Below are 18,736 nucleotides of genomic sequence, written 5' to 3'. Positions count from 1 at the left end.
TAAGACTGATAAATCGTGTTAAAATGTAAACCAGTACATGGCATCCTGCAGAAATATTCATGCAGCAATTTGCAAATTCCAGTGTTTGTATCAAATTAAACCCTGATTTTAAATACAGTATTTCAAGAAATATATCTGGAAAATCGCATGGAAGGTTGGTGTCATTTTATTTCATCTCATGTAATCTCAGTTTAACCTATTTTTGTGTATTCTGATGTTCAGAGATTAACTGATACGATGTTCTTCTCCAGGGTGTAAATTATGTCTTTAATTTACCTTAAATCGATATAAGTGTGTCAGAATTTCACTTTCTAGTCGACCTTTAATCCAATCATGCTTTCTCCGCACAAGATGTCTTTGTTCTGTATACATTCAGCGAGAAATGATTCATCTTTGTTGTCCACAATTCACTCGCCATCTGCGTGTTGTTGACAGCAAACTTTGATGAACGTTCGTCTTAGCCAATAGAAATCGCTCCTTTCACGCCACGTCCAATCACATGCGGGGGTGGGCGGGGTTACGAGCGAGAGGGCGGGGACAGAGAGGGGACGCGGATCTGTCAGCGCCGCGTTCAGTCAGTGTTGTGGAGAAGCCGCAGCTGTGATTATGACTGAGTATAATGGAGAAAAATGGAAACAACGCGCACTGACATTACGGAGTACACGCACAGAGACCTGGACTGGACGTGAAAGCCCAGCAGCCGTTTGACTCCGCTGCAGGTGTCGGAAATTTCCGGACAACTTAAAACGCAGTGAAGTTACGAGAATCTTTGTCATCCCGGACTGAAGAAAGACAAGGGGGCCTGAAATTACACTGACGTCGGTTGAAGTTGAGCTACGGACTGTGCTAGCTAAGTTAGCTATTAGCTATTTGCTGTGAAATATCTCTTTTTATTTACTGGAAAGTTATCTTAACGCAGTGCTTTATATGGCTAAACGTATCCTGGCAGTGTCTGTGAATAATTGTTGTTTTAGGATAACGCCAGCAGCAGTGAGAATTGCTACGCTAGCGTGCTAGCTCAGTTGCAGTGCTAGCTTGTTGTCCCCCTGCTAAGTTAGCCAGAGAGCTCCCTTTAAATAGGAACAAAAAGACAGAAAATCACCCCCCAGGTTTGGAAGTTTGCCAGCCAATTAAAAACACATGTCGTCAGATGTATGTGCTTATACATTTTGCAAAGTGACAGTTGTCGCTTAAAACAATAAGCATGTTTTTCTTCCTTACATAGATTTTACCACAAAGACCAGCTACAACGGTCATCCTGTCCGGATACAGCTTGAGTTACTCTTTGGTTATCTGTGTTTTTAATCATTAATTAAACTTAAGTAAGATTTTTGGGACTAGAAAGAATTTGATCTTGGTTGTGGTTACAGATTTTTTAGCTGTGTTTGACCGTTGTTCACTTTGGATAAAGTTTGTGAGCACCTTGGAACAAACTATTATTTCTCTTATCGTTTGGCTTTAGCAAAAATAATGTTTTGTTTTTCAGAGCCACAGTTTTGGCTCCCGCCTTGTTTTTCAAGCAGGACATTCCTCTGAGACTGTGGCTGTTTTTTTTTTAAGCCTGAAAATTACCTACTTGCACACTTTTAAGAAGACTAAACGGGCTAAACAAAGCCTGCTGGACCCCCATTCATCACGTTCATGGCACAACAGATCTTGTTTTGGATCAAGTGAGGAGGAACACATAGGGGAGCTGCTTGGTTACCCGTCCAGGTTTTCAGTCCCTCATCTTCAGCCTCCATCGCTCCAGGGCTCAGGTGTGCGAGAGAATGGGCAGCCAGGGCAGCCCGGTGAAAAGTTATGACTACCTGCTCAAGTTCCTCCTGGTCGGAGACAGCGACGTGGGAAAAGGAGAGATCCTGGACAGCCTGCAGGATGGATCTGCTGAGTCCCCTTATGCGTACAGTAGTGGTGAGTCACTCCTGTCTCAGCTGATTTGGATCTGTTTGTGATTATGAGCCCCTCGTGTTGTGTCATGCTTGCTCATCACTGAAGTCCCGAACATACTATCTGTGCATGCCGCTGTGTCTACTGTGGAGAATATACAATGCGCTCCGTTCTTCTTTATGCACACGTTCACATACACTAACCCCCATAACACAGAGCATTCACGTGGAAGCGAGTCAGACAGTCATGAATGTATGTGCATTGTTGTTTCGTCGGTGCATTATTCCAGTTGCTAAACAATGCTTTTCATTGACCTCAGAGTTTTACAGTAAGACGCGATGTCGTAGGTGATGATGCTCATGTTGAATATTTTCCAGTCCTTCTTTTTTTCCTGAACAACTTCAGTTGTGTCTGGCTGTAAACAAATAAAGGATCCTCCTAACCGCGTCCACCTCGCTGTAGAGGGGAAGGCTGGTAGACCGATGCCTGATCAGCTGATCTCTCCTTTGGTTTGGGAGCTCAGATCACCTGGGTATCTCGCTGTGATTGCTGCAGGGCTGACAGTCGGCCGCTATCCGATGGCAGCTTGCTGCCACAGAAAGCTGCTGTTCTGTGGCTGCAGCGCATGCATATTCACGCACTTGCGCACCGTACAACCAGTTAATGCTTAGTAACGTCTCACATGAACATCACAGAACTGTGGTTAATGGCTTCATTTGAACACTGGTACCATTGAGTTTATGAGCATAAATTCCTCAATTTATAATAATTGAGGAATCATTTTACCATTGGCATTTGTATGATTAAAAACCCACGTTCCTTTAAATTGGTTTAATTTAGTGTATGTAATCTTCAGTCAGAGTCGGTTTGCAGTGGTCAACACAGAGGGCTGGATCACTCAACAAAACTACTTTTGAGACACAAGCTACTGTGGGTTATGTTGGCCATCACAAAGCAATGTAATCAAAATAACTACCTTCTTATACCTTAAGGGTATTTCCACAGAGAATAGCTGGAATAATAGCTTTGATAACACAAAACAGAGCCTTGTAAATCCATTTTGACGGGCTGTGCAAGTTATTACACCTGCGAAACACTTTTTTACAGACAGTAGGTCGCTTTTAATTGCGAACTAGAATCATATGAAACCACAGAAGTCAGGAAGAACTATCAAGTATGTATGTACTAGAACTCACTGACATCAAATCCTCAGGTATTGAATTACTTAAACTGTAAAGATAAAATCTGGATATTTGCATGCGCTTGAGTTTCCATTTCAGTTTTCAGATGAGGATTTCCATTTTTCCTCCCTTAAGCAATAGCAGCAAGTGTTCATGAAAAATACATCAACCAGCAGAATGACCCCCTTTTCACCAGCGCTTATCTAATGAATTTTGGCAAAGGGTGACGCTGCCTGTTGGCATTTGGCAGCAGTATGGAAACCCTCCCTCGGGTCATGTGTTTTTGCACACATCCACATTTACGGTAGGCCAAATTGAATGTTTCATTGCAGCTGTTGGAGGTGATCAAGCTGGGAGCAAAACAGTTGATTAGAGCATCTGCATAGCGGTTGAAGTAGGGCTCGGCAAAAAAATTAATGAATTTATAGTTTGAGTTTCTAATTCACGATCTAAGCTTCCATTAGCAAACTGCTAGGCAGGGTTAGGTTAGGAAATTCAGAACCTGCAGAATATTTTTTTATCTCTAACAGTGTCTGAATCATAGAATATGGCATAAAAATGACTAAGTCTGTCTTTATTAACGTAAATATAACAAATGATTCTTGATTTTGTGCCTGGCGAACCAGTTTGGCACCATTTATCAGGATTAGAATTCACTCGTTGCTGAAACACAAAGCCCACGATCAATGTCCAAAGTACAAAGATATTTACAGACTTATCAAAGAAAGAAAATCTGACGTTTTAGCATTATGAAATGCCTACAGATTGTTGCCAGTGATTTGAATCAAGTCAAACAACCGTCGCAGCTTTGTCAAAATGTGAGCCAGGGCAGCTCCTAAACAATCTCTGAAAGAGGAAGCAGTCCCAGTTGATGCGAGAAAGATCAAAAGCCTTCAAACGGCTTCATTAAATATGGAGGGCAGAGTGGAACGCGGCTGAACACACTTCGCCGTAGATGTTTGTGCAGGCAGAAGCTCTGCTATTGATTTCCATCCCTCTGGCAGAGAGAGGTTAGCGTGGAGGGATGGGGGAGTGCTTGTGAGGACGCTAAATATTTCAGGAGGAGAAAATCAGGACAGGGGAACAGATTTTGATTGGATAACAGTGTCCTCAGGCTGCGATTGTCTGATTTGGGGGTGCCAGCTGGATAAACCGGTCTGTCACATTTCCTCCGCAGCACTGGTTGTTTGTGTCCTTTATTGATCGTAAATTTGGTGACCAGTAACTGTAGCAAAGGCATCACACGTATAAAATATGTAACCCACTGCTTTTATCATTGTCACTTTTTTGGCGGGGGGGTTGTTGGTAATAAAACAAGAGAGATATATCTTGAGTTTTTTTTTTTTATCTGTTGGCAGTTTCTGCAGTTTGAGGATCTTCTGCTTTTCTTCCTCTCATATGGAAGTAACATCTTTGAGTTTTGGACAGTTAGTGGAAAAAAAATAAGATTTTACGCGTTTTCTAAGATTAGATTCACAAAGAAATGAATTGGAAAACTGTTGATGAAGTAACCACAGATTAATCCACGAATAATTAACAAGTCAAATCAAGGTTCAGTGAAAGAAATGAGTGATTATTGACTAAATTATTGACTATTCCTTGATCTTACCGCGCATTGATCGGTGTGTTGAGGTTACAATTAATTTCTGAGAGGATTTCAAGATTAATTCTCGACACCGCGATAAGCTTTTGAATTTCACAGTTGGCTGAAGGTAGCCATCAGATAAGAGCAGCTTTGAAGTAAAGAAGCCAATTAAAATGCAAAAGCATGCTGAAAAGACACTTTTCAGTGCATCTGCTAGACAAGTGAGGCTCTTACATCTTTTTTTCATTCAGCGCACACCAACAATTGAATATTCCCCAGGGATCCAGCAAGCGCGGCGGCCCTTTGTGTCGATGTGGCAGCGGACTCGCAATGGCACGTCCAGAGACAGCAGTTATCGCTGGATGCAGGCCAGCTCGTAGATAACCTCCTATACAGCGGGGTGGTTTAGTGTGTACGACAAAGAACTGGGAGGTAAATGAAAAGCTGAACCTGACCTAATCCTCCTCAAAGATGCACAGACTGACACGCCGAATGTTCAGTATCGCCCCAGAGCTCAGCTGTAAATGCAGTCTCACTGCGGTGAAGTCACCTTTTTTTTATCCATTTTCTTTCTTCACATATGTTGCGTGTCATTCATTACACCACATATCTGCACTAGGCATGTTTTTCTGCGTAAATCTGCTGCACAGACACGCTGCAGACTGAATTTGACCTGCATGCCCAAATGAAACTTCTACATAAACTCTTGCGCAGAAGCCACAGCCTGTAATGTGTCAGGCTCAAATGCTAATTAGGATAAAATGTGGTGGTGCATCAAGCGTGTAGTTGTCATTGTGTTGGAGTAAAGAATGAGAAGCAGCGTGTGCCTGCTTTCGCTTTCTAAAAAGAATTTCAAAAAATAAGTAAACTGTCAAATTTAATGAGAAGACTGTTAGTGCAACCACGCTGCACCGTCCTGTGGAGTACTCCTGCACGCAACAGCAAATAAGAATATATTTTGTAATACCGGTGTTACAGATGAGTGGGGCTTAGATAAAATTCCTTCATTTTTATGGATTAATGAAATGTAGATGCACTTGTTAATGTATGCATAATTATTTTATAGACCCTAACAACATGTCAGACCTTAGCGGACCCTCTCTGACGCTTTTTCAGCAAAAGCTGAACATTAGAAGCTTCAAACAGCTTTGAGCGCCTCCTAAGAAGAAACTAACTCAGCTGACTCCCAGAATAGAAGCGGCAGTTTTCAGCTAAGACATCAGAGAAGCTATCGATTATCTGGGATATCTAAGCGAGCTCTGGCAGTGAGAGGAAAGGAAGCGCTTGGTACGAAGCCCTGCACTTACTCCAATTCAATTAGGCTAGCCTGAGCTCAGCACTTTAGCTCGGCAGCAGCTTTATGTTGCCTGGAAAATTGGAAGATATTGCTAATGTTGTTAGCTAGCAGCTGCTACCCATCAGGGGCAGATGCAGTAATCTATGAGAGAGTGTTTCTCTTTTCTGGGTGGTTTTTTATTGAGCTGTCGGTTGATGGGTTGGTAGTAGAAATATCAAAGCTGCTTAAAAAAAGCGGGGTTTGCTTATATTTTTAAAAACGAAAAGTAAAAACTTTAGATAATATCTAAAGTATCTGTGCGAAATTAGTCTTTATACTTTTTGGATCAGCCTTTGGATTCACACACTTAATAAGGTAATTTCTCTATTTGCTTTCTGTCTTATTGACTTATTTTCAGCTAATAACTCAACCACAGCTGTCCTTAAAAGAACTAGTGAACAAAAAGAACAGATTGACAGATGCTTTATTAAACGAGGGCTTAATCGACGCATGAGGCTGTTGAATAAAAAGATAAACATCTTATCGGAGACGGAAAACACTGATAATTGAGCGGTACACCTGTTTGGCCTGAGGTGGTAACAGACTCGGTGAAAACCACAGAAAGCTGGCGAGCACACTCAGCTGAACATGCCCAGACGCGGAGCAGCAGGTGTAGCAGTCGGACAGGTTCGTCAGAGATCTGTGAGCTTCCTGAGGCGCTACGCTGCTGCCTGTGTCCTCACGGTTAAACGGTAAATATTGTGTGCACGTAGCATTAATTACAGTGAAAGTTTATGACGGTGCAGTAGAAATTATGATGAAAATGAGTCAAAAGAGGTTGACACTGCAAAAATATTTAGTGAGGTGAAGCTCTTCACATATTAGTGAGTGGTTATTTTGTCATTACTGCACATACACACTGGTAAATGCTCGTTTCTGTTGTGTAATGGGTTGTGGGTATGTCTTACACTCTCTTTAAGTGGTTCATGTTAATGATGAGTCATTTCGTTCTGCACCAGCTTCCGTCTGACTGCTTTATTGTTCTCTTGATTGATGTTGGCCTGCTTGATGAATCCATTTGTCTGATGCCCGCCTCTGTCTGCCCTCTCTCTCTTTGTCAAGGCATCGACTATAAAACCACCACTATACTCTTGGATGGCAGAAGAGTGAAGCTGGAGCTGTGGTAAGCGCACGTCACCACTCAAAATACTGCAAACTTTTCCCACATGCACTCTGAGATCCATCAGGATGCTTCTGTTGAAAATGCCAAGTTAGGGCAGAAATCCCGTATCAGGCCAGAATTATGGAAAAACCATTAGTACAGCACTGATGTGGTGAAGCTTAGTCACCTTCTCTTTATCTAATAACATCAGATGTACAGCTAAATAAAAAATACAGTGCTCATCTTCGTAGAAGGAAGAAGAAACATCAGCTAGCCATGCTGTCTTTATATTCTTCACCTCCGTTGCATTGAGAAGATGCTCACCAAACAAAGACGAATGTAATATGTAAAACTGGTGTAATAACAAATGCTTTTTGGGCAGGCAAAACTAAACATGATTTTGCCTGAGTCATTTCAATTCAGCAGAAAGTAGGTGGCACAGACAACAGCACAGAGTGACACACACAGTTGGTATATTTGTCCTGCTTCGGTTCGTTACTTCCTGTTATCCAAACACTTCCTCTCTGTTGATGTGGAGGTACTTGCCTCCTGGGAAAAAAAAAAAAAAAAGTACAGGAACAGTTTGGTTTCCACCTTGAACATTTTTAGTGGAGCTACAGTTGTTGTCTGTTAGATATGTCATGCTAGCAGGGTTAGCCTTGAAAAATGCAGACGGCTTGCGATTTTCATTCACCTGGAACATTGTGTCAACTCACACCACATGCTTTAATTGGCCTTCTTGCAGATGGAAGCTGCAATTTATCTGCTCACGCTGGATGGGATTATTGACGGCTGTAAACCCCCAGCCCCCACTCAATTTCCCGACAAAATTTTGTGCAGTTCTTGAACTGAAACTGCACTCCTTGCTTTAATCCAAATTAGTGATGGATATGTTGCACTTATTAATGAGTCAACTTAGCAGAAACATTTGCAGTCTCCTGTGTTGTTTTGAATTTTTATTGACACCATGTGTGTTTTTTGGTGACCTGACCTTTTTACAAATTTCACAAGTGACAAAGATGATGAATACTTGGAACAAAATACATAATAGCATGAAAAAGGAATCAAAGAACAGGAAACAAAACATATTTGCTCTGGTACAGAGAAAATAAACTACACAAAGCTGAGAGGTGCATGTACGTAGTTCTTATCTACCTCAAGCTGTTTATTTCCTAGCAAATAATCTTGCATCGGTAGAGCTGCAGCAGATGCATGTAATTGTCAGTTAAGACACACTGCAGTGCTAGGCGAGGCTTGTTTGGTGGAAGTAGGCCAAGGAATTCAGCTCCTCAGGGGAGAACCAACGCCTCGACTTCCCCATGGAGAGAGAAGTTTGAAGGCAGACTTATGATGCAGAATCCTCCTTATTTCTGCTGCCTAAGTCTCTCTTTACCCCTCCTCGCTGTCCTAATATCATCTTTTCCTCTTGCGCGCACACACTCGCACTCTTCCCCTCATCCTCAGTTTCCTCTACATTTCTACCTCATGACTCAGACTCCTCTTAGTGCCTGCCTGAGTTAGCAAAGAGCCAAAGAAACTTAAAGGAGAAGTCTGGCATTGACATAGTCATCAAATCCCATGTTAAGACACTGCAGTTTATTTTGACTCAGTCCTACATACATCGTGTTGCTGCCACAAATTCTCCACATGAAATGTGGATTAATCTGTGGCTGGAAATAGTCTACAGCAAATCCACCGTTTCCTCCTGTTAGTGAATAACACAAGTGTGCAGCTGTTTGAGGAACTTACTTATGTTTTTTAAAAGATATCTTCAGCAGTGGACTTGGAGAGACAGCAGTATTCAGAGGTGCATACTGTTGTTTTTTTTGGTTCTTCTCATGGGATTAGTTGGCAGTAAGAACAGTGTTTTTGTTCTTCAGCCTCACCACAGACTTTTGGCCAATTACATAGTACAGGTGGAGGACTGACTGAGTTCTGCTCCATTTAAATTGCCTAACCCTTAATAAGAGCTGACAAGGTTGAAACAAATGTGAGGGGAGAGAAACGTGCAAGTAAATGTAAGTAATCTGACTGCAGCTGCACTGGTTATCTCCAGAACTATCATCACTACTTGCATTACCACAAAAAGGACACATTTTCAGGATTTAGGCATCAGTCTGGTCCTGAAGGGTTTGTTCTTGTGACACCGTGACCATAGTCTAAACCGTAAATCCCTTAACCTTTAGGATTCTTCAGTTATCTTCACCAATCAGTTCCTAAAACTCACCGGGCTCAAAAGAGTGATGTAACTGTCATTTGCTGACTGCATCTTTTATTAAAAAGCAGATGTCAGCCTGTCAGTTTTATCCAACATCAATAAAGCAGGTTCCCCTAATTTACTGTAACTCCTCAGTAGTCATTTGAGAAGCTGGATTTGCGCCGGCCTTAAGAAGCAAAAACATTTCATTAGCAGGCTACGTCATTTCTGCTACACTGAACAACAGATGGGTGAGACGGCTCACTGGGCTGCTGCTGCTTTTAATTTTTCACATTGGATAAAAGTGCCGTCAGATTCTTTAAACCAAAAATAGTTTGTAAGTCAGTCTGAGAACAGAAACAGGCTGTTCATTACTATCTTAAAGTCTGCTCAGTTCTCAGGCTTAGTTAGTTCTCTTGTAGGCTGCGTCTGGTTATGTCTTGGCATGACTTGCAGCTGAAATGAATAACGCAGAATTTGATAAGCGTGAGAAACAAAATCTCCAGATTTGGGTGATAAATACACAGCGCATTCACGTTAACTTGCTCTTGCTCTTGCATATACTGCCGCCTCACATTGTGTTCAGTCAGTGCTCAGAAATCTAGCCCTCCGTTTTGTTTATAGAACCTACCCACAGGAATGTATTACATGAAAGTGGTGATGAATGTGAATTGCATGTTTTCACCTCAGCGTTGGCCTTGTGTGGCTCACTTTGGAGGGCAGCCTGCTCCTCTCAGGCTCAAATACAGTCCGCTGAAATGGAATGAGTTTTGGCTTTATGCACTGTTTAGCCCAAAAAGGATTTATTCGCCTGCAGCTGCACGAATCCGAGTTGAGCTCATCTTTTGCTCGTCTCCTCAGGGACACCTCGGGGCAGGGGAGGTTCTGCACCATCTTTCGCTCGTATTCCCGCGGGGCTCAGGTGAGGATCAATCTACTTATAGAGAACAGTGACAGCAACTGCATGAAATAAAGCCGTGAGACTTAATCTAATGGTGCATGCTGTGATAATGAGGTTACAAGCCGCATGTTTGTCTCTCTTCAGGGGATCCTGTTGGTGTATGACATCACCAATCGGTGGTCCTTTGATGGCATCGACAGGTGGATCAGAGAGATCGATGAGGTGAGTCTATGAGGTTTATCAGGTTTATGTGTTTTTGATCAGAGTCGAATCATCAGTTTTAAGAACTCCAATTAAAACTCAGTTAGACGCAATCATTTGAAAGGAGGTGTGAATGTAAAGCATGGTTGAGGCCCCGTTGGGGTCTCTGTCAGTTGACGGCTCTGTGTGCTGGTCGTCAGCATTGTTCTGTCATTGTGCTGCCAAAATGGTAGTGTAGCTATGTTCGCTTTCTCTGTTTATTTCACACAATGGCAAGAGGAACTCAGTGGCTCATGTTGAGGTCGAAGTTAATAAATATTGAACTTTGGTTAATTTGACTGAAATCACTGTAACGCAGGAAAGAGATAAGATGTTTGAACAGAGGCTGAAGGAGGGAGAATGTTCTGTTCTTGACTAGTCACAGAGAGATGTGAACGAGGAAATCCATTTTTGAGCTGTCACAGCTGCTGTGGTCCGCATCGCCACAACGCATGGTTACGTTTTCTGGGGAGGTGTAGCTACAGTGTAGACCACGGAGCTAAGTGATGTGTGCCACTATAAATGAAGCTTTAGACGAGACCAAAGTCCAAGCTCTGTATCCTAACGATGTATATTTTTATTCTGGCGCTCTACAGACAAATCACTTGCAGTTAAACAATATACACTAGGTTTGACTTATTCTAATTAATGTTCGAAACAGGCCATTTACTAGATTGCACTTCTCATTCTTTGTTTAAAATGTCAACTTCTGCTTTGTTCGTTTCCCATTAATGCGTCTATTGTGTCACAGTGTGTCATCTTAACTTTGTGGATTATTTTAAAAGTTACTTTACAGTCTGACTGAAAGGAAACACAAAAAAAAAATTGCCGCCTGGAACGGACACTTTTCCAAACCCGCTCGAGATCCCCATCCAGGATGCTCTCTGTCTGACCTGGTCACCTGCAGCTTTTATCATATGTTTGTGTTTGCAAAATTCAGCCCAGTCTTGTCTTCATCCTGCAGGGATTATTGTAGCTGCCACGAATGGACAGTAGCAGACACTTAAGACAACCTGTGTCCGTGTGCACGGGCTACTTCATGTCCTTCCTGCTGACTTGGAAACAGAGAGGATGTCCGCTTTGTCTGCATGTTGCTCTGTGTGTGTGTGTGGTATTTTTGGCCTGTGGAATGTGAGTTTGGCCTTTCCTGCTCCACCTCCACAGAAGTGGCATGGCCGGTTTACTTTTATAAAGAGGAGATGGAGGATTCAAGAATCTGTGGAGACTGAAAACAGATGCAGTTTTGTATACCTATTAGAAGCGGTTTGATTGTTTCTTAAAGCTTGTTCAGTTATGATGCTCAAACTTCAAAGGGCTCAAATGAGGTTAACAATGTTTTCAGCCTTACGATGCTATTGGTACACAAGGTCCAGGTCCAAAACTGAGACGTGTCTCTTAAATGACTCTAGTGTGGGCAATGTGTGACAGATTAGACGTTTTAACACCAGCTATCTTACTTCCCAGCTAAAAAAACAAACCTTGGCATCTTTAGAAACGCTCAGCACCAGCACGACTGCTACTAAGAGACTCTGAGCTGAAAAGGCAACAAAGAGGAAACTCAGAAGAGAGGCTGATGACCGTGACAGTCAGGAGGAGTGAAGAGGGACATAGGTTTGCCTCTCGCTGCCATCGCATTTCATTCAGTTTGTCAGAACAGATGAGGGTGAATTAGACCTACAAGCTGCCGCCTCCAGCTTGCTAAATTAATAACAAACCTCCGCTGGTCACTTTGTATGAATGTAATGTCTCTAACTCAATTTTTCTGTCTGATGCTTTTAATGAACTGGGAAGAAAAAGATGCTTGTTCGAGGACATTCTGCAGGCATATTTGCAGGTTTTATTATTTCTATCAGCAGTAGATAACCCAGTTTTTTTGCTGTCCTTTGTTTCCCCCCACAGCATGCTCCAGGAGTGCCTCGGATACTCGTAGGTAACCGCCTACATCTGGCCTTCAAGCGACAAGTCCCCACCGAGCAGGCGAGGGCATACGCCGAAAAGAACGGCATGACCTTCTTTGAGGTGAGCCCCCTGTGCAACTTCAACGTCATCGAGTCCTTCACGGAGCTGTCCCGCATCGTCCTGATGAGGCACGGCATGGAGAAGTTCTGGAGGCCCAACAGAGGTGAGCGGATGGGAACTCATTTTAACTCTGCTGGATTTTCAGCATGAAGTCTGCAGAAAAACAGACCATCTGTGTAGCATTAATGAACACTAATGGACCACAGCCGTCAACAGATGGATGTCATATCTCTAGACAAACTCTCTCATTCTCTAATTAATTCTACCTCATTCCCGTCATCGTTCTGTCTCCCTCATGTGTAATTAGTGATTAAAGCAGTGGGAAGTGATGTCCTGCATGTCCTCTGAGATTTAACAGAACAGGCCTGATGTGATGAAACTTGGCTCCTTCACTTTTCTGACAAGCTCTGAGATCATTCTTTAGTTTAAACACTGAAACCACTGCGATTCCTGCTGGGATTTTGTAGTCTTATCAGAGCTAAAAGTTGTGCTGTATTAATGTTACCTCCCCCTCTGCAGTTTTCAGCCTCCAGGATCTTTGCTGCAGAGCCATCGTGTCGTGCACGCCAGTACATCTCATCGATAAGCTCCCACTTCCGGTTGCCATCAAGTCCCACCTCAAGTCCTTCTCCATGGCCAACGGCATGAACGCCGTCATGATGCACGGACGCTCCTATTCGCTGGCCAACCCGGCCGGCGGCTCCAAAGGCAATAGCCTGAAGCGCTCCAAGTCCATCCGTCCGCCTCAGAGCCCGCCACAAAACTGCACCCGCAACAACTGTAAAATCTCCTAACTTCTGCCACGTCCTGGGTGCGGTTAAGGGACAATGAGCGATCGACAGCGAGGGATCAGGAGACGGATGTCGGAAGGAGTTGTTAGATGGAGGAAATCCCTAAACCTGAAGAGCAGGGCTTGTGGATGAATGAGTGAATGCCTCCCACCTTGATGAGTTCATGTTAAAGGGTATAAAGTACTTTCCGTGTGAAGGTGAGGGGGTTTGAATGGTGCCTCAGGATATCAGAAACTTTTTGACCTGATTCTCACTACAATGAGAGAAAGGACTCAGAAACCCTGCTGGAGCGTTAACTACATGTACAGAAATCTATCACCAACTCATATTTAGTTTCTCTTCACGATGCACTCTTCGTGTTTGTGCATCACCGACATCACCTCAAGCTGTATTCTCCACTTTATGTCGCACATTTCGTTCTTTTGTTTGTCTGTCCACAACTCCGTTTGTTTGCTATTTTGACGACCAATAAGCTAACGATCAAGACACTAGGAGCCATTTATTCCTTTTCTAGTACTTTATTGATCACTGTTTGTCCTCACCTGGCTGTAACATCTACTGAAGATGAATGAAGGTTTCCCTCTGGTGTTGTAGTTGAAGTGGAGGTCTCTCTCCTTAAAAACCCGAAGGAAACAACCTGAAACAAGTCTCAGGTCCAGACTTGTTATCGTGCCTTGAGTCCAAGTCTAGGTTTTCTCACAGGAATCTCTCTGGTCCATAAAAAAAACAAGAGTGGAAGCTTTAATTGGAGCTGAGAGCATCCAGCACACGCTGCATTTTTGAAAGAGCCAGAGTACTCGCTAAAAGCACGACAGTAACAGTGAATTATAAAATCCACTGGCGTGTAGATTTTAGATTTTTTCTTCAGTCTGCAGAGCCTCCTTCTTTACCAAGGGAACCTGTGATGCTTGTTGCCATGGATACCATGCAAAAATAGCCTATTTAAGATCCCTCCATGTTTTATGAAGTTTATTTCTAACTTAATTGGAGCATGTTTCAGCAAGTGGAACCCATACTTAAACACATCTGAGTGCCGTGTCAATCTGAGATAAATATATAGTTCTGCTGAGGCTTATCCATTAAATAGACTCCTCCATCTTAGTTTGGTTTTTTTTCCTGGGAGTTGTAGTCCAGAGATGAGAGGGAGGATGACACCTTCATCACACAGTGGTGTTCATTTTACCACCACTCCCTCCTTCACCTCCTCTTCCGTTCTTTTTTCATCCTGCCTCTTTCGTCCTCCCTACCGAGTGTTCAGGGACTCTTCTTCATGTTTTCAGATTTCACACCTCACCTGTCTTGTCACACCTGTCAAACGCAGCAGAAACCTGTCTGCTTTATCTTTTGTTTCTCCTCAAAACACACAACCAGTCCACAAGCCCTCATAGTGATACTCCACCCAACGTCTGCGCACGTCTCTGTGGGGAGTTCAGTGGTATCGACACTAGTCACAGTGTGGTTGGTGTTAATTTATTACCAATCAAGGCAAGGAACGTTAAATGCTTACTGTTTCCAGCTAACCCTTTGGTTATGGAAAATTGTTGCCGGTCATTGTCCACATTTTCCTTCATGAACACTGGTCATTGTTAGAGTCCACGCTGACCACAGCTGCTACTCCTCATGAAGAAAACAAAGGAGAGTTTAGGCGAAGTGTCATTTAAACTATCCCGTGCCAAATTTTAAAACCGGTAAACACCAACTCACACAGTTTCCTTAACAGTTTGATTACCCCCCCCCCCCCCCCGCGCTCTTCTTCTTGTATGTTTGTTTGTTCCATACATTTATGTCAGTGTTAGTCAGCGAACAGACGTCGGCCTTGAGAGAAGCAAAGCGCGGATATGCCAGGCTTTGTGAAAAGCGTAGCCAACGGGAGTTTGGCTCGTCCTCAGATGACGGTGACAGCTGAAAGTCAGGTGTAAATGGAAACCAGTCAGAGTGGCCGGACGAGCTCGTGCTAAAGTGGAATATTCCCAGTATTGATTGTAAACAGTGACCTTTTTTATCACCGGCTCCACTTGGTGCATGTTTCAGCCCTTTAAATTCATTGGTAGGTGTCAAAAGCAGATCAAAAGCCATTGATTTACTTTCATTGCAATAGATGCAGAGATAATTCATTCACCTTAAAATATTTCCATTAATTATTGAAGTTTATAAAAAGTATAAACTTAAAGATTTACATTTTATTGAAGTAAATGGAGCATGTTCAGGCTGTAGACTGTTTGACTGGATGGAAATAGAAACAAGTCACCAGTGACCGTTTTTACCGCAGACGTCCATCGTAAAAGAGATGTCTATAAAACTATTGATAACACTTTCGCCCGTAAGTGACGTCAGTAAACATTTCCTAGTTTTATTTTTTCTGACGTCATCTTGTCTAAAGGGTCAGCAGGAGAAACACTAATGAGCAAGTGCACAAAGCAGAAGGAAACCAGGAAGCTCGACCTGACCTTTTTTTGGCTCGTCTGTGAAGGGAGCGTTTGTTATTCAAGTGGGTGGACGCCATCTTTGATTCTCATCCACTCCCTCTTTATACATCACTGGCTGTGAGGTGCAGACACCGAATGATGACGACATAACCCGCATGAATTCTGATCCGAGCTTTCTGTAATGAGACAAAAGGAGACGTATGAGGCCTTTGATGCGTACACAGTCATTGTTTATTTTCTCGAGTGATTAGACAAAGCACAGCGTATCTGCAGACGTGACCTTTAAACATGAGCACAATGTGTCATCTGTACATAATAGGATTAAGGTGTGATCACGAGGAAATGGTTAACTGTCCTAAAAAGCAATTAGCAGCCACATGTTCCCTCCTCATGTCCTTACTCTGCTGCGTTCATGTCCAGCGGGAAATACGGCCGTTGCTTGTAAACATTGTTCAGCATCAGTCTCTTGATCAGGCTCCCGTGGAAACGAGTCTGAACACGTGAACTCTTCCAAGTCGCTGCCTTTTAACCGCCAAACCGCTCCGACTGGATCTCCCGCGGGACTGAATGCGGCATGTCTTCTGCTTCTGATCTGCACCACCGCCTCCGCATGCTGTCCCATGATTCATAGCTGCTGAATAATAGATGCTCCTTTCATAGATCTCTGGAGGGCTTCATCTACATCTCTCCTCGCTGCTCTTTCATCCACCTCTCCACTCGCTGCGTGGTCTATCTGCATCTGCCTCGTTTCCCTCCTCTGTAGTGTCTGGATTAGCAGCAGGTGTTCAGTTTTGGCCTGGTTTTGGTTTTGGTTTATTTTTGGTTCCCTTTCTTCGGGTGGAGACGCCTTCTTAAATATTTAGTTTTACTTTGTTCCGTGTTAGTGGACTCTCCTTCTGTCTCCCCTTTTTCCTCCTCTTTTCTCCCCATCATATCTCACAAAGCTGGCTTTGCCTGCAAACTTAAAGATGTCTTTACTCACTTTGGAGGAGATTTCTGCTTCCCTCTGATCTAGAGTCAGATTACTGCAGCATTAAGACACCATACCAGTGTTTTTACACGCTGTAGCCCATTTACCATCATTTTCTACAATCCGTTTGTCTCGTGAGCCTCTAAAACGAAGCTACCTGCAACCTTTTATCACGAGTTGTACCTCAGCAGCTGTCTCAGGTTGTTTCATTTGAATACTTTTTATTCAATTAAAACAACTTTTATGGGTTTGGAGAGAGAAAATGTCCATTTATTTTAAAAGCCAATTTTGCATTGCAGGGACTTTTAGACGGTTGTGTTAGCTTGACACTTCAGTGCCAGATTTGGATGGCACTGCAACATTTGAAAGCCACACTATCAAACTGATTTCACATTTTTATCTTAAGCTAAATAGTAAGGTTGTTTTTCTGTTTTCCGAGCAGCCTCTTGGGTCAATCAAAAACAAAATTCAAAGCCACAAAATTTCTACTCAAGATCCCCAGGTTTCCATTTGAAGACATCTGATAAAGGTTTTGGGTTTTGATTTGACAAAAACATCCAAAATATTAGCCGAGGGTGAAGCTCCATAAAAAAATAAAAAAACAACAACTCTCAAAACGTTTGTGATCCTCAGACTCAGAGTCCACTCGTTTTATCTTGTGAACAAAAACCCGCACAACTAATTTTCTCTTCAGCTTCCGCTTTACTTTGTGCAAATGTTAGTATGCTGAACGTCGCCTGCTAAACACTAGCATGTTAGCATGTTAAGTTAAACCACTGCTGTTACTGTAGTTAAATAAATGGAAGTCAGCAGCTGTTAACATCAGTAATGATCATGTGGTTTGTAGGAAATGCTCTAAAGCTTACAGAAACACCAGTTTGCACCTCAGTGAATCAAACAGAAGTTCATTTTTTGTAGCTTTTTTGTAACAGATGTTTTCCCCGCAGGAACAACCACAGTTAATGGATAACAGAGATTTAGAAACATGTCACACACCACAAGTGTTTCAGATCAAGTGTTAAAGAAAGAAGGAGCGATTCTCAAGCTCATTCCCAGAGGTTACATTTTTTTAGCCTTCCCTCTCTGATGACTTTCACTCTTGTTGTTGACTTGTGCTCATCAACATAATGACTGTCCTCGCGTGAAATTAGACATTTTGTGTTGTACACCCTACCATGCCCTCCATGTCTCGGTTCTTCCTTGTTTTTTTTTTTTTTCTTTTATTTCCATTTTTAAAAACATGGCTTGCAGCAGATCATGGGACGTTCAGGACCCCTTCAGGGCCGCCCTCTGATATCGCCGGGTTCTGTTGGAAGTGTTTGTGTAGAGGACTAAGAGAAAAACAACCTGTAAAACGCTATTCTTGTTTTTGTTTTTTTGGCTAAAGCTGCTGGGTAATCTGAAGCGAGTGAGTGTGTGTGAGAGTTTGTGTGTGAGGGAGAGAGAAAATGTTCTTCAAACACCAAGCTGAACATTTTTCCTTTTTTTTATTTTTTATTTTAAATTATTGATTGTACAGTTCAAGACAACAATGTATGAAGAGACTTTTTCACAATAAAACTATTGAATGTTGAAGTCAACATGGCTCATGATTTTATTATTTCACTACTAACAGCTTTAACACTTCCCCAAATGATTATAGATTATAGAATCAGTACGAAAATGTGCGTTTGTCCCTGCTTGAGTGGACTCTGGTGTGGTACCATGTGAATAGGCTGCCATCTACTGGAAATATCTAACAGGAAACACCCCACAGGTTAAGAATCAATTAATTTATTTGAATTTAATTAAAGTTTTAATCAAACCAAGTTTAAGTTAATTCTTACATTTATGTGTAAGCAGTGTTTTACAAGTTTAGCTGGTTGATTTAATCATTTTCACAAGGGATTACTAACCTTTTTACAAACATGCAAGTTCTCTGGCCCAATTATACAGGGTGATTTTCTGACTCACATTTGTAACATTTAATAATAATGCTGGTTACACATCAGTACAGTAATTTACCTTGATCATTTAATGTCCCATTCCCGCTGATGCCCTCTGATCGTGGGTTGTTGTCAGCTGGCTGCTTCGGTTCGGAGCAGTCAGCTGTCTGCGTTAG

General features: G+C 42.5%; 1 protein-coding gene across 2 annotated transcripts; it reads left to right on the top strand.

Moving 5' to 3' along the window:
* Positions 1 to 589: 589 nt before the first annotated feature.
* On the top strand, positions 590 to 18,215 carry LOC311506606 (ras-related protein Rab-40C). Of its 2 annotated transcripts, none has more exons than XM_084570630.1 (6): positions 590 to 1,911; positions 7,052 to 7,112; positions 10,150 to 10,210; positions 10,334 to 10,411; positions 12,329 to 12,551; positions 12,968 to 18,215. In XM_084570630.1, exons 1-6 carry the CDS (start codon positions 1,770 to 1,772, stop codon positions 13,240 to 13,242), a joined length of 840 nt encoding a protein of 279 aa, XP_084426756.1. In that variant the 5' UTR covers positions 590 to 1,769; the 3' UTR covers positions 13,243 to 18,215. The 2 variants fall into 2 exon arrangements, with proteins under 2 accessions (XP_084426756.1, XP_084426755.1); XM_084570629.1 differs by having other exon boundaries at positions 1,823 to 1,911; positions 4,427 to 7,112.
* The last annotated feature ends 521 nt before the right edge of the window (positions 18,216 to 18,736 follow it).

This window comes from Chelon labrosus, assembly GCF_963514085.1.
Source record: "Chelon labrosus genome assembly, chromosome: 21".
Lineage (NCBI taxonomy): Eukaryota > Metazoa > Chordata > Actinopteri > Mugiliformes > Mugilidae > Chelon > Chelon labrosus.
This window is presented reverse-complemented; position numbering and strand designations above follow the sequence as displayed.

Bases quoted from the DNA above. Each gene is read 5' to 3' on its own strand.
- LOC311506606 (XM_084570629.1), top strand. From the start codon at position 6,889: ATGTCTTACACTCTCTTTAAGTGGTTCATGTTAATGATGAGTCATTTC. The intron at 7,113-10,149 runs GTAAGCGCACGT...TCGTCTCCTCAG, and splicing joins AGAGTGAAGCTGGAGCTGTG to GGACACCTCGGGGCAGGGGA. The intron at 10,412-12,328 runs GTGAGTCTATGA...TTCCCCCCACAG, and splicing joins GGATCAGAGAGATCGATGAG to CATGCTCCAGGAGTGCCTCG.